General features: G+C 41.8%; 1 protein-coding gene across 1 annotated transcript in view; it reads left to right on the top strand.

Annotated features, from left to right (window-relative positions):
- Positions 1 to 15,829, top strand: part of St8sia6 (ST8 alpha-N-acetyl-neuraminide alpha-2,8-sialyltransferase 6) — a gene marked incomplete at its 5' end in the record, with an annotated part of 121,834 nt that overhangs the window by 49,138 nt on the left and 56,867 nt on the right. Inside the window, 1 exon segment of the mRNA XM_013515560.1 lies at positions 12,024 to 12,113. Within this exon segment, the coding sequence (XP_013371014.1) occupies positions 12,024 to 12,113 (90 nt within the window).

The following is a 15,829-nucleotide window of genomic DNA, read 5'->3' on the forward strand; positions in this document are numbered from 1 at the left end:
GTTATTATCTTGCATATTGTTATCTTCAAAGTAGTTGTTCAGATTACCAGATATAAGCATGCAAGACTGATCAAAAAATATTAAGCATTAACTGTTCCTTTCAATAAACCAATAGAAATTAGTAGTACAATATCTTAGCTATGTTGTGTGTATATATATGTGTATTTTTCTCTTCCTTCTTTCTTTCTTTCTTTTTTCCTTTCCTTCATCTCAGTTGTTCTTTCCTTTTGGGCAGTTTCTTTCTCTTTCACAATATCTATTGTACCTTTCAGATTTTATTACTCTTTCAGCCTCTCATACTAGGGAGACAATACGATGTTACACATATGGGTCTGATTTATTTCACTTATGAGTATGGTCTCTAATTGCATCCATTTACCGATAAAAGCCTTGCATTTATCTTTATAGCTGAGTAATACTCTATTGTATAAACATACCACATCTCTTTTACCCATTGCTCAGTGACTGAACGTATTTAAAAACTACGGTTGTAGTTCAAACATTTAAGAATTTGTAAATTCTGGAGTCTTACAGTGACTCTGTGGCTCTCTCAAAGGTAATGTGGGGTCAGCATTGAAAAAAGATACCTTCTCATTAAAGTTCTTATATCAAAATTCATTTCTCAGAGACATGGTGAAAAATATTTAGTTTGCAGAGAAAATACTTGTTTGGGAAGAACTTGCGGATTGTGATTGCATAGCTAAATAGGGACACTTGGACATGGACACAACTGACATTGAAAGACATTTCCAGAACGTGTGTTCCTTGGAAGTCTGCTCAGAAGCGACCGCATCCTTCACCTGTCATTGGGTTTGCTTGCACAATGCCCATCCAAAGGCTGCCTCTGGGTTGGATCTGGAGCTGAGCTGGACCAGAGGCTTTCGCCTTGCTGGAGATTACTTGGGTCCTTTGTAATTGGGAGTCTGAACCAGGCACCTGAGTCAGGAAAGCAACTATGTGAAGTGTTCATATGTAAATCTCTTACATTACCAATATTTCCTTCTTTTGGCTGTTTATCCAGGGGGAAAACCCCACTATCGTCATGTAATTTAGTCCAATTTACTAACGCAATTTTTAAATAATTTCATTGCTTTGCCCAGTAACATTTGATAATTGGGTCTAAGAAATTCTCACATGTCTAGCCTGCCAAGTCTTATTAGAGACGATTATGGAAAAAGCTATCAGGGTAGAAGAGCTCAGTCCATGAGATTTTTTAAGACCTTGTTGTCATCCTTAGTCTAGCAGGTTGGTATCATTTGGGGCCTTGTTGGAAATGTTGTGGGTTAGGCTCCCTCCTAGATCTATTAACTGGACAGAATCTACATTTCAATAAATTCTCCAGGTGGTTCACAGGTGCTTCAGGAGCAGTGCCAAGACAGTAATAACCACTGCTGTATCCACTCCTATTCCTGAATACTGCTTATTAAGTGGATCCTCCATTCCAGTCACCGCCCTGAACATTTTCATGCATTATCTCTTACAGAACGAGCAGCAGATCCATTCGAGAGATAGCATTATCCCCTTGTCACACATGAGGAAGCTGAAAGTGCACAGGGAGGTTAAATAACCTTCTTAAGGTTAATCGTCTCGCGTGCAGCAGATTTGAGATTTGAATGATTGTCTTTTTGCCATTAAAATTTATCTTCTTGATCACTGTTATATGCTTACTCAATTCAGTAATGTTTTCAGCACTCTTATTCAGGGTGATAATTTTCATAAAAAGGTAAAACCATGTCTCTCATATAGATATGAAAGTGATCACTTTTAGAAGATTGTCATGTAACTCACCAGTGAGGAAACTGGTAAGGTCTTAGAACCCGTTCAAAGGGGAGTCTACAAGGTAGGACTATTTGTAGAAGAGGACTATGGAGATGGATGCATAGAGGCAAAACTAATTGTTTTTTTGGTGTGTGTGTAGATATCAGGGTGAGTTATTTCTATCCTGGACATAATTCATCTGCAGGTCTATGAGCAAAAATTATTTTGTGTTGCTATTGTTATCTACAATTTACAGAACAGAAAAATTTCTCTGTTAAGGGCAAAAACATTTGTGACACTGTTAAAATGGTAAGGCAGACTTTATTCAGCACTATCATGATAGGTATTACTGCAGTGGGGCTTGCAGTAAACAGAGTGAGTTCAGCTCTAAATGCAAAGACAACTGGGGATTTATAGCCAAGGGGCAAAGTTGTGGGGAGGTCACTGTATAGAAAGATACTAAAAGGAAACTTCAGAGGTAAGAGGTGATGCTGGCTAAACTGATTGGATAGGATTCTTACTGAATGTGGACCAAGGTGAGCAGGCATGTAATGAGAATTTGAACAGATACTGAGACTAATCAGATAGCAGGGTTAGAAGATTCTGGCTACACTGATCTAGTAGACATGTGAAGACATGGCCCATAATGGGCACTAGTTGGAAAGAATAAAGGAACCTGAATAGAATTTGGTCAAGGAGAGAATCTTTGTCAGTGTCCATAGATTCAGAATGAGATAACCTGGAGGAGATAATGTTTTCAATGATGAAATAGGTCTCTATCTCATCAAGGAGGTTATAGTTTTTGCTATAAAATTAGATAGAATAGCACAGTGGTTAAGAACACAACCATGGTATATGGGTTCAAAACTCTACTTCTTATAGCAGATTGACTTTGAGGATATCTTTTAATCTGAACAATGCCTTGTTGTCCTAATCTGCAAAATGGACTTAGTACCTAACTTGTACGTTCATGTGATGAGTAAATGAGATGACACATACAGTATTTACAACAGTACCTTGTACTTGATCACTGCCTTGCGATCTACCTAGATCATGCCCAGCCAGTATGGCACTGGAGGTTATGTACTATAGCCCTGAGCAAGTATGGCACTGGCCACTAGAGGTCATGTGCTAAGCCCCACCCTTCTTCATCTGAGTCAAATTATGACTTCTTACTTCCCTTTTTGTAGCATCCTGTTTCCTTTTCCCATGCTCCTGCCCAATCCTGGTTCACTATTATGAACTTCAGTCTTAACCAGGAGGGGATACAAGTATTTTTTCATCAAGGAACGTGGACACAAATGTACTCCGTATGTTACTGGTATTCTAGGGTGCTGTGGGTTCCTTCTCAAAATTCTTCCTAGGTTCGTTTTGTTCTGAACAAAGAATTAGTCAAGCACAGAAAGTTGTGAGGTTTTACAAAGGTAGGAAAAGAAATATTCTCTGAAGAGACAGTGTGGGCCACTGAAAGAGCTTACAGTGGCTACAAGCTTAATGACAGTTGTCTTTTGTATCTTCCACTGCTCAGGATGATGTCAGATCTAGGCCATCCTATCAAAAATCTGCTTGATCTTGCACCAGAAGAACTGAAGATAGCATTTTCTGATTGGTCCCAGATATAGGGCTTGGGTGCATGTGTTCTGAATCACTGTGATTGACAGGTCATGAGCAGCTACTCAACCAGCTGGCCATGCCCTAATCTCCTGCCTGAAAAGTACCTTCAAGAAAGGTCAAACAATTTTGACTATATAGAGTAAGACAATACTAAACTACTTTAACACTGTATTACTCTGAGACTTACTGATGGGGTAGGAAGATTTAGAAACATCCTACTATAGATGAAGTCCACCCTGACTCTATACTTTTAAAGTTGCCTCAAGCACCCAAGGATCCCACATTTCTGGGTCAGTGAAATGAGATACAGGTGCTCCAGGGCTTGTCACTTGTTCCAAGTCAACTTCTATTTTATTTTCTCTCTACTTCGCTAAAGATCCCATTTCCTGTTTAAGACCCTATGGCCATTGGGTTTTGCTCCAAAAGACTCAATAGAGCTCATTTTCAGGGGCTGTCTCTTCTGAAATCGTGCTTGAACTTGTTTTTGGTAGGTCTTATTTTGGGGAAAACAGGATGTTACCCATCTAGATTTGAAGTTGTCATAAATCTTCATATCAGACTCCTTCTTTTGATAACTCTCACTTGAATCTACTCAGTTCATCAGCACTTCCTGACAGCCCCAAGAGAATCAGGCCTAAGCCAGGTACTTCTGTTCTTCTCTGGGTCAAGCTGTGGGAGAACAAAGACTGAAATACAGAAGAATCAAGAGTCTGTTAGATTCGTTACTATGAATCCTTCTGTAACATTGCAGCGATGGTCAGTGACATTGTCAAAGGCATGGGTGTTTCCATGTATAAGCTTGCTTTGTGTAGATCACACATGTCTGGGTTGGTATTTCTGGTTCTATGGGAGCTGTTTGACAACTCTGAGTTCTACTTAACTGATAGCAATGCAAAATAGTTTTTGATGGGTTTCTTGCCTCTCTGTAACTCCTGCCGAGTTTCTATGGCACTGAGCCAGTATGGCTCCCAGCCAGTATGGCACTGGAGGTCATGTACTATGGCCCAGAGCCAATATGGCACTGGCCACTAGAGGTCATGTGCTAAGCCCCACCCTTCTTCATCTGAGTCAGATTATGACTTTTTACTTCCCTTTTTGTAACAGCCTGTTTCCTTTTCCCATGCTCCTGCCCAATCCTGGTCTGCCATGTCAGGTGGTCTGCCTCCTAAACCCTACCTCCAGCCTGGGCCTATTTAACCTTTGACCCCAAGCCAGGCCCTCAGAAGTTCCACGTCTTTCTTTCTACTGTGGTCTTCTCCGTGCCCACAATAAAGGCATTTTATTCTGCTTTACTTCTCTATGCACTGGAAAAACCTATCAGCTTTTGTCTGCAAATATGTAAATTGTGCCCTATCTGGTAGAGGGCCAATGTCTTCCCTGCCCCTTCCCAACCAGTTTTGTCTCCCTTTGCACATAATCACATTTCAGTATTCCTTACTTTTAAATATGGGGGTGCTTTGGATTCTTCATTGAGCCAGTTCCTTTATTATGAACCAATTACAATCTTTAATACATATGCATTTTGTACCTATATTAGAGTTATGATCTGAAGTTTTAAAAAATATCTACCATGGTCGGGAGCAAGAGTGCATTATGGTAACTGATTTCATAGTAAGAGCTAGCTAATTAATCTTCATTATGGATAACTGAAAAAAGATAAGGGCCAAGTAAGCAGAGATTATCTGTAGAATATTTTACAATTTAACTTGTCAACCATATTCGTGGATGAAAGAGTAAAGTTCTGTGCAGTCATTTTGAAAGCAGTTCCCATATTTTCAATTAAATGACCTCCACCAAAACACAGGTCTATGGTTTCTTGAAATTAATATGCTTATGGAAAATAGCTGGCTTTCATTCTGTACCCTCAGATGGTCAGTGTGTGTTTACTGTTCTATTCTCCCCAACAGGCTATTTTCTACAAGAGAGCAGTAACATGGTCTTGTTCACTGTTTTATCTCTAGTACCTGCCCTTCTCTCTGGCACTGGGCATGGCTCTGCAGGTATCTTGCCAAATGACTAAACAATGAGGTGGGCCAGGATGTATTCCTCATCTTTGTAGGCACCATGATATGATTTTGCCAGTTTCTGGGTGCTATGGAGATTGTAAAGGCAGAGTTTTGTTAATCAAACTCGTAAGAGTCATCATTCCTAAGCCCGGGTATTGGTTTATTAATTAAACCGAGAGAGTAACTGGGTGTGAAATCTCACTGCATAGTGAGATGCTTGCCTTGCTCTCTTCAAAAAATTACATGGCTAGTATGTCTGCTTTATAATGAGAAGATTGCTTCATGAGATTTGTGATCACTATGGGCTTTGTCCCAGAGGCTGGTCATCCTGATCTGCCCATCAGCAGGGGCTTTCTACCGGTGGTCAGGATGTGTAAAATGCTGGGCATGGGGGCATACATCTGTAATAGCCTGATGATACACTAGGGAGGCCAAGGAAGGAGGATCACTGCAAGTTTGAGGCCAGCCTGGGCTATGTAGTAAGTTCCAAAGCCTGAACTACGTAATGAGACCTCGTCTCAAAACAAGAAAAATAAATCTCATTCTTTGGGCTTTCTGTGTTCAGAAAATATTCCCTGCCTGTTAATGCATTCATTCCTCAGAGAAAGTGAAATTGATTAGGCTTTAAGCTTTATGTTTAGATTCCCAATCCAGTTTTGTTCCCATTATGGTCACCATAAATGGAATTTGCATATACTTGAACTCCCTAGTCACCAACATGCAGATTGTTCTTTGGGATGTTTGGCTTGGCCAAGGGACTGATTGTGTGATTGCATGATTGCAGGTCATACTTGGAAGGTGACATTAATTCTCCATTTTAGAGGTCTTTGTGGATGCTCACTATGCACTGATGACATTATTTCGTAGGGATCAAATAATTTGTTTCCTTTAAGAGATACTTTTGTGCTTCATCAGTGTCTTAATCTTTATTATTTTGTGAGAGACAAAGTATTTGCTAAGCTCCTTGCTTTTCTGTGAAATCTTGCCAGCTGGTCTTGTAAAGTGATCACTTTCAACTCAGGAATGACAAATAAAGATAGAATTTTTAAAAGTGCAGCATCCACATGGGTCACAATGATAGCAGAAATGCTTGTTTCTGTGTATCTTTTCCTCCCAATCTTATTAAAGATTTTTTTCCCCTGACATACTGTGGCAGTGAAAATGTGCCTGAAGGCTTCGTTGCCAGTGACAAACAAACAAATACTATAATTAAATAATAAAAGCAGTCTGAATCCACAATGTAATACTTACAAAGAATGGAAAAAGAGAAAGTTGGACCATTTAATGGTTAGCAGGCTGTCAGCAAACTCGTAGTCAGAGCCAGGATAGTGGTTGGCTTTGTGTGTCACAGGAAGGAGTGGGGACTGTGCCCCAGGACTGTTGGGAGGGGCACAGAGGCTTTGGAGAAGAATTATAACATGGTCAAGTGCACACATGAGACAGGTCACATTGGGGCAGTGAGGATAGAGACCAAGAGAAAGAGGCAGGTTGCAATTTGAATACAGGATAAGGCAATAGATCAAGGAGAATAGCAGAGTGAGTTGTTTTTGATTTTTATTTTGAGAAGGGAGAAAATTGAACATAGGAAGGCAACAGTGGTAGGGAGACAATAAATATTCAGTTAAAAGAAATGTAAAGGAAGGGACCTGATCTCAGAGGAGACAGGGAGGGACGCATGGCAGGTGGATTATCCTTCTGAGAGAGAGGAGTCCCTTCTTCCTCTGAGATGCAAGGGCAGGATGATTGACAGCTATAGATTGATTCACACCCAGCAGCGTTGTGTTTCTGTGAAATAGGAAGCGTGATTAAATGAGCTGTTAGGAGGGCAGAGAGTGGCAAAGACAGCGGGAGAACTGAATGCCTGGAGTAGTCATTGAGGGAGCTGGGACTGGTAATAGAAATGTCAAGGAGTACAAAAGGCGTAGCAAATTGGACCCCATGGATTATCAAGGCAGCAGCCTTCCCAAGGGCCTGTACAATTTTTTTTGTTCTGCCAGACCAGGGTCAGCTCTAGCAATGTCTTATGCCAGGAGCTATATCACTTTACTGTTGCATATTTGCAAGGTAGATGCCGGAGAATGTCAGTGGAGCAGGGAGTTGAGGGTGTTGGCCAGATGTGACAAATGCCACAAAGGGGGAAAGGAGCAAGCTTGCATGGCGACATGTGGGCCAAGGTTGTGATCTTACCATGGAGCAACTACAGAAGCTTTGGCAGAGCGGTGAGAGCCATTTCAGCTGACTGCCTAGGTGCTTCCAGTGCTTCGTCTACAAGTTGTAGCAGATCTCTAGGAGGAGAACCCCTGTTCTCCTCCTAGAGAGGACAATCCCTTTTATGACTCTTAGTGTAAGGTTGACAGTTTGTAGACGACTAGATCCTGTTCGTTTTTCCAGCTAATTGTGGTAAGAAGTGTTTAAGAAGTGCTTTGGCCAGAAAATTGGGATGAAATTAAAATGTTAAGGAAGTCTTAGATTTGATAGAGACAGAATTCTTTGAGCTGGCGGAGTCCTTCCCCAGATCCTTGGTTACTTAGACTGTGCCTTGCAGAATGCTTGAGTCCTATTCTGTTTCTTTTTCTACACCCGGCTCCTTAGCCCACCAATCTGAGTGAGTTTTCAGTGGGTTTCTCCCCAGTTGTATCTTGGTTTCTGCCTGAGATTGGACTCTGCAGCTGTCCCACATGACATGCTTCACCTCTGTGACTAATATTTTGGACTCTTTCTTGTTCTCCCTGACATCCTGATCTTTTTTTTTTTTTTTTTTTTTTTTTTACTGGGAATCGAACTCACGACCTTGTGCTTGCCAGGCAAGCACTGTGCCACTGAGCTATATCCCTGGAATCCAGCAGTTTTGGATGGGCCATTCTAACTTGACCCTCAGCTACCTTTCCTGGGGCTCCAAATCTGCCTACCGCATCTTGTTGTGATGTTTTGTCTGTGAGTCTGACTCTTTGGACTTCCCACTTTCATCTTGATCAGTTTCTCTCTGTCCTCTGACTTGTCTGAGAGATGTCCCCACATAGGAAGTTAAGGTGGGCTCACGCTAACCTCTCCTCTGCAATGTGGGCCAACCTCTCAAACAGGATCTGTACACGGGTCCTGCTTTCTCTCAAGTCAGAACTGAGAAGCCTTCCTTTTTTCCTATTTCTGGAACAAGTTGGAATAATTTTAGATGAAAAGTAAGAAAACTCTGAAGGTTTTGAATGAAAAGGGACAGGCAAGGCACATATAAAAGCAAAGTGGACCGAAAGAGCCTCCCTGTCGCTTTTGCTTTTGAGTGACTTCCTATAGGTGGGAGAGATTTCCAGTCCCAACAATAATGACAGTGACTGGCTTGGGAAAAGAATACAGTAATGATGTAGGGTAGTAAGAACACAGCATTTATTGATTGATTCCTGTGTCAGGTGTTTTGTTTTTGTTTTTGTTTTTTCTTTTACACATCTTGTTCAACTTCTTTAACTACTTTAGTGAGAAGGAATTAAAAGAAACCTTTAAGCAGAAGGTTAAGGTCAGAGTAGAGCCTAGATTTAAGGCTGACTTCCCTCTTGCCCAAATCTGGACTTTTCGGTACCCCACTTTCTCTCCTGCCCTCATTCTGCCACCTCTACTTTTACCCCAGGTACACTCATTTGCTTTCCATTCACCCTCTGTGATTTTTAGTTGGGAAAACCGATTCTGAGTTTTTATTAAGAAAGATAACTCTCCAATCTAAGAAAAGGTGCATGAGACACAATTCTGTTGGTACCTGGTTGTCACAGCTTCACAATTCAATATTGCAATGCCATCATAATTCAAAGCATTGCTAGCTTGGTAATTCACTTCATTAATGGTGCTGCCTGAATAAAACACATGGCAAATTAGAAATAAACAAATCATTGGCAAGTATGATCATACATTCAGAAAGCACACAAGGTGAGCATATAGACAGGCGAGAGAGGGGCCAGAAGTGGCATGGAAAGAAATCATATCAGGATTAAGAGGGATTTTCTGAGCCTAGAGATACTCTGAACCCAGTATTTTTAGAAAACATTTCTGAGAAATATTGGAGAATTAATTATGAATCTGTCTTGTTTATATCTTTTCTTTTACACCTCCCTGTCCTCCCATAGCCAGTGTTTTATGAAATACTCTCTGTCTTTTATCTGGAATAGATCTCAAATATTCCCACTCATCTTGCTTATGGGCATGGGTGAGGCATAGTCTCCAGTGGGCATTCTATGAAAAAGAAAAGCAAAACCTTTCTTTCGTGAAGAAAATGAGTTTGGTGTTGCTTCTTGTCACATTACCTGTACCCAGAGCTCATCTCTGGGAATTAGGGAAGGTTGTTCATTGCTCTTTTCCCCCTTTCAATTGGGTGTAACTGATTTAGGCTGGTGACACTTCTTACACCTGTGTGAAAACATTCACACACAGGGTCAGGTTTTCCAGTACTTTGCACTCCTTCCTCAGCAATTCTGGAAGCCAGTTGCTGAACTGAAAATATGACCAGACTGGAGCCATTTGGGTCCCTGTATTAGCCAGGGTTCTTCAGAGAAATGGAACCAACAGGTCACATATAGTTGCATAGAAAGAATTATGATGATGGATTGGCTCATGTGATTAACTATGGAGGCAGAGATGTCCCATAATCTGTTATCTGTAAACTCAAGACCAAGGAAAGTTGTTGGTATAACCCAGTCCAAGTCCAAAGACCTGAGGTTGGAGGTGGGGGCAATTGGTGGGGATCCCAGTCTCCCAAAAATGAGTCTGAGTCTAAAAATCAGGAGCACCAATGTCCAAGGGCAGGAGGAGATGGGTGCATTCATTCTTCCTCCAGTAGAGAGAGGGGATTCATCCTTGCTTCCTTTTGCTATTGTTCTCCTCTGACCCCTGATCCCCTGCAAGATACCCACCCAACTGAGGCGTGTGGGACTTCTTTCCTCAGTCCACCCACTCAGATGCTGATTACGTTCAGAAACTTGTTCACAGGCACACCAGGAAATCATGTTTTGCAGGATACCTGGGCACCTCTTAGTCCAGTCAAGTGGATGTAAAGTTACCTGTCACAATCCCCAAGCTGCATAGGGTACTGCTGCCCTAGAAGGCCACCCATACAAGTGCTGAGAATTTTACAGCAAACTGAGAAGTTGGCGTTGTTCCTTATCACATTACAGAAAACCACTATTCTATCCCACATAGCAAAACAAGCTGCTGTCGCCTCTCTGCTGAAATCCTGCACAAATTTCTTAACTTTTCTGCTTCCTTTCTTGCCTCATCGCCATTCAGTTCTCTGCATAGTGGTATTAGTGAACCATTTAAAACATGCATCAAGGCCTGTCATTCCCCTCTCTGCCAACCTGTTGCTTCCCCTTATTTTTAGGATAAATTCTAAAGTCTTTATTGTGTCCTTCTAGGCCTGAGCCATTTGATCTTGGCTTTTCTTGCCAAGTAATCCACAGCTCTTTCTCCACTGGTCTTGACACCTTCCTGCAGTTCCTCAAACAGTCCAAGCTGCCCCATTCTGAGGTCTTTTTACGTACTGTCTCCTCAATCTGGAACATTCCCCAGCAACATCATTGACTTTCCAAAGTTGTCCTACATTGCTCGGCTCGTCCTTGGGATTTTCACCTGAATTACACTCCCTCAGATGCCCCGTTGGGACCCGCCTCCTGTTCCTGCCTTTCCTGCCACTCACCCTATTTCAGCTGTACCAACCACAGTTCATGTCCCTGCATTTGTGTGTTTAGTGGCTTGGTAAGTGTCTTGCTCTCTAACCACATGGCAGGCTCCACTAGGGAAAGGGACCATGTCCATTTTATTTGTCTCCCCATCCTAAATGTCTTCTGTCTCACATTCAATTTCCAACAAATTCCATTAGAGTGCCTAAGTAAATGGATTAACCATAAGATGGTTGTGCACATCTTTTTGAAGTGTAAGGGAAGTGATAGTCAGTTTTTGAGTACTTAACATGTTTGAGGCACGGTAATAGATGCTTTAAGATGTTTTGTACAACATACATGTGTCACAATAATGATGCTCAGAGGTGGGAACTATTATCTGTACTTTAGAGATGCGGAAATATATTAAATATGCAGTTAAATAAGACTCCTGTGTCCACAAGGCCAGTTGTATCGGTGACTCTATCACCTATCTCTTTCACCTGCTTTTTTGTTTGGTTTTATTAAACCTCCAATTTTCCAAGTTCGTAAAGCAACAGTACCAGGTCCCTTATATCACAGCTATTATGATAAAGGCCAGCTTTATCTGTGTTCTTTATGGGAAGAACTATTAATGTCCTGAGTCTGGATGCTTCTTGACAGAGTTAGCATCTTTTAAAAATAAAGGTATTTCTATGCACAGTGGTTAAAACTATTCAGCAACCTGTTCGTTTTAAATACCAACCTCAACTATGAAAATGTGGAAGCAGAATGCATCCAACATAGATTTCTTTTTAGTTTGCCTTGATAGTGTAAACTTCTTTTCTTTTTTTAAATTTAGAACCTTCAGGGCTGAAAATACCAATTTCCTTTTCCATGGAGAAATCCAATACTGGAATGAAAATCAGACTTCATTTGGACACACCTAATCAATTAAATCTGATGTTGGTGAACAGTATCTTATAGGCTTTCATTTTAAATCAGTCCTTTTTTTATCTCTTTCATGAAACAGCACATATCTGAATGAGAAGTCACTCCAACTGACAGAGAAATGCAAAAATCTACAGTATGACATTACGTCTTTATCCAACAAAACGAAAGGGTAAGTCCCACTCTTCACATTTAATTTAATTTGAAAGTAAGCATTTTGTATTGAAGTTCTCCATAGCACCTTTGCAGTCATTTGCGAAGTGAGTCTGTGCTCACTCTCCAGCTTGGCGTAGGATTTTGAAATTCTCCTGTCTAGAAGGAGTAAGGATGGTGGGTCCCACGGTGCTGATCACGGTCGTACTCTGGCAAAAGGGCTCAACTTATCTCTCCCTAGGTCTGTATTTATTTAAAACATAGTGTAGTTGTACTGGCTATGCTCTTAAAGACCTTCACTTCTCTTGAGACTCCAGTATGCATTCTGGACCCCATCCCAGAAAAATATCTCTCTGTACAAAATTTTGGTTATTGTTTCAGGTTAAGGATTAACCTGCAGTCCCAGCTCTGCGTCTCCCGTGACTCACCCACGTCTACTTATAATCCTGTATTCTAGTGAGGCCATTCCATCCTCTTCTTCGGACTGGGTAGAAGGAAATACAAAAGTTCCATGCTTCGTATGAGAAGAGGCACAGGGGCCTGAGATTCCAAAGTGAAGAGAGCTGTGTAGATTGTAGCTGGAAGGGCCCAGTGTAACAGTGCTGGATGAAGTGTGTGTGTGGGCCAGGGCATGTGCTTATGCCTATAATCTCCCTGCAAGGAGGTAATCCAAGTTTCATTTTGCTGTGTGCTTGGCTGACAGAGTTAGAAGACTGGTCAGGTGAGAGGTAATAGCTAAATTCCTCATACCGGGCATATTGGAGGAAGACTCAGTGGTCTTCTGTATTTTTCTCCATATTTTTCCTTTTTCCCTCTATATTTCTCTCTTCCCAATAATCAATATTTCCCCATCTGTCTTTCTGACTCTCTCTTCTCTCCCTTTCTCTTGGTCTGTCTCTTGTCTCTCTTTCTCTCTGACACAAACACACACGCACAAACGTCCCTCTTCCTCTTTTCTTCTTTTAATTTTAAAAATAGTACTGTGAGAGGAAGGCATTAAAGAAACCACCTGTAGTCCATTCACTCTCTTCCCTGGGATTGTGGCAGGTTGACCCCGGGGAAGAGAAACCAAGGTCATTAGCCCGGTCTGTCCTGCTATTCACTGGAACCTCTGAGTAAATAGCCTTATGACTTCTGCTTGCAGGAAGACACCTTGGACCCATGGACTGTCCCTAGCAAGCTGCTCCCTGGCTGAAGTGTCACCCATAGGAAGTGGCACCTGGGATGGAGAAGGCAGGTCACCCTTGAGAAGGGTACATGAGAATAAAAGGAAAACGTTTCATAATTTAAATATTTCTGCTCTGTGATGAATCCCACAGGCCTGACTTAGAGACCTCACCTACTGTTCTGGACTAGGGCAGTGTGGTTAGATTGAACCCAGGCATCAACCTTGATGCTGCTGACCTCTCCTTGGTTTATTGGAGCCTCTTGATTGCCCAGATCCTTGACATTATTAGAAAGCTTAATATTGAGCATGAGTAGTGCCATGAGCTAATCCAGTTTGACAATCTCATCCTTGATGTTGCTCCATTTATCAAAGGATAGCCCTATTAAAAGTTTTGTTTTGTTTTTCCTAAATTCCAAGTGTTGAGCCCTCAGCATGCTAGGAGAACCGGTTGCACTGGGCCCATACCCGATGTGCTTGCTGCCCTCCCCCCACAGGCTGGTCTGTGCTCGTCCAGAAAGTTGACTTGTGCAGATGTTGGCAATGGGCTCTGGTACTCTTGCCATCAATTTTTTTCCTTTGGATATCATCAGGTGTGAACAGGAGGATGACTAGAAAAATATCCCTTTGTACAAAAGTGTGAGGGAGGAAGGCTCCCTCCTCATGGTGGTGCTGTGGGTCACCTGCATCTGCAGAAGGGGCTGGGTCATTGGGGTTAAGACCATGGCATGTATTAGGTTTCCTACTCCCTCCTCCTTGCGTTCTTCCTATGCCATTCTTTTCCCACTGGATGCTTCCATTTAGGGATAAGTTAGGCTGCTGTCTTAGTTACTTTTCTTGTTGCTGAGTTAAATACCTGACACCCAAAGTTAAAGGGGGAAAGGTTTATTGGGCTCACAGTTTGTAGAGGTTTTAGTCCATAATCGGCTGGCTCCAAGGCAGGGTGGCTTGGCAGAGGGCAATGCAGAGGAAAACAGCTCATGGCATCCACAAGGTAACAAAAGCAACAAGAGACCTTAACAGCGTCTTTCTGCACCTTTTATCTTATCCAGACTATGTAGAGCAGGCAGCAGTCACACCCTTAGTCCTAAAGCCCTTGATCCTAACACTGTATCATAAATCAATTCCAGCACACACTCTAGATCCAGCCACCTCTGAAAAAGCCTCACCTATAACCACATGAGGCTTTGTGGGGGCCATCTAGACACAAGCCTTAAGGGCTGCCCACACTTTTAGGCACAGCCCCTTCTTTAAGGCCCTGAATGATATGATTTGAGCTGGCCAGGGTTCCTGAAAAGACTCCAGCTTACTATAGATTGGCTGGAACACTTGTGTAAATGCTCCTCCCTTCGCAGAGTAAAGTAGCTCTTGCATTATACATGGCACGTCACATCTGTTTGGTCATGTTGGACCTGTCACTTTGTTTGTTGTTTGTGGGGTGTGAGGGTATTACAAGGCTCTGTTTAACTTTTCCCAAAGGACTTTATTCTAAGCTGCACTGCCTTTCACAGATCAAGCATATAGCATGAAGACACGAGAAAAGTGGAACTAGGAGAAATTGATCTTTGCTCCAGCATAGCCTGGGGAGACCCAGCTGCTCCTTGGCCAGTGTGCGTGATTTGCACATTGATGGTAATGTTCTGATAACATATGGCCCTTGCCTGTGACTCTGTCCAGCTCTCTCACTGACATTTACAACTTTGGCTCCCCAAAGTGACAATAATTTTCAACAAAAGGATGATCAATATCTGTACACTGTGGCCAAGCATTGAATCGGTACGGGGGGACATTCTGTCATCACAGAAGGTGTCTTTATGATGCCAGAGAGTTTTGCAAGTCTTTGGTGTGCATCCGTAGCACTAGTTCACTGCAGTATGCTAATGAGGATGCCCCAGTGCATGCTCTTCTGTTTGCTCTCGTGTTTTTTTGTGGTTTTTTTCCCCTGTTGTTTTGCATTTGATGGTAAGACCTTTTCTGTGCAGTTCTTTAGGGGGTTGCCTTTCCATTATGCACACAATTTTCAGCTAGCTCATATAATTAGCCTGCACTGGTATTCTGCACAGCAAAGGTCTAGAGAGAGCAGGCACAAATTTCCCATTGTTATGAGAGTGTTATTTTGAACACAGGAGACTAATTTTTTCAGTTGTATTGTCTATTGTCAGGAATAGTGCACTCTGCAGCTAGCGCTATTACAGACTTACAGGGGACAATTGAGAAAGCCATTCAAGGTATGGTGATAAAAAAAGTAATTTCATTTTCTTAGAAATAATTATTTAGCACTATTTTTGTCACGGTCTGTTAAAGACTTAGAATTTTCTCTTTCTTCAGCCAATTTGTCCCTTTCAGGTTGCTAAAATAAAATTTAGAAAGACAAAGTTACAGAGGGAAGAAAATAGCACTCTTTTTCCCCACTAGTCATAACTTCATTTATGAATAAAAGAAAATTAAGCAGTTAGCATTTGGACAACCAGTGGGATAGGCTATTATGTGTCATAATTCTTTATTCTCTGTTTAAGAAAGTGAACTCCAGGAAGGTGGTGCAGGGTCTTACTCACAGTTATATTCTAGAT

Source organism: Chinchilla lanigera, unplaced genomic scaffold (assembly GCF_000276665.1).
Source record: "Chinchilla lanigera isolate Chin_1 unplaced genomic scaffold, ChiLan1.0 scaffold00028, whole genome shotgun sequence".
In the NCBI taxonomy this organism is placed as follows: domain Eukaryota; kingdom Metazoa; phylum Chordata; class Mammalia; order Rodentia; family Chinchillidae; genus Chinchilla; species Chinchilla lanigera.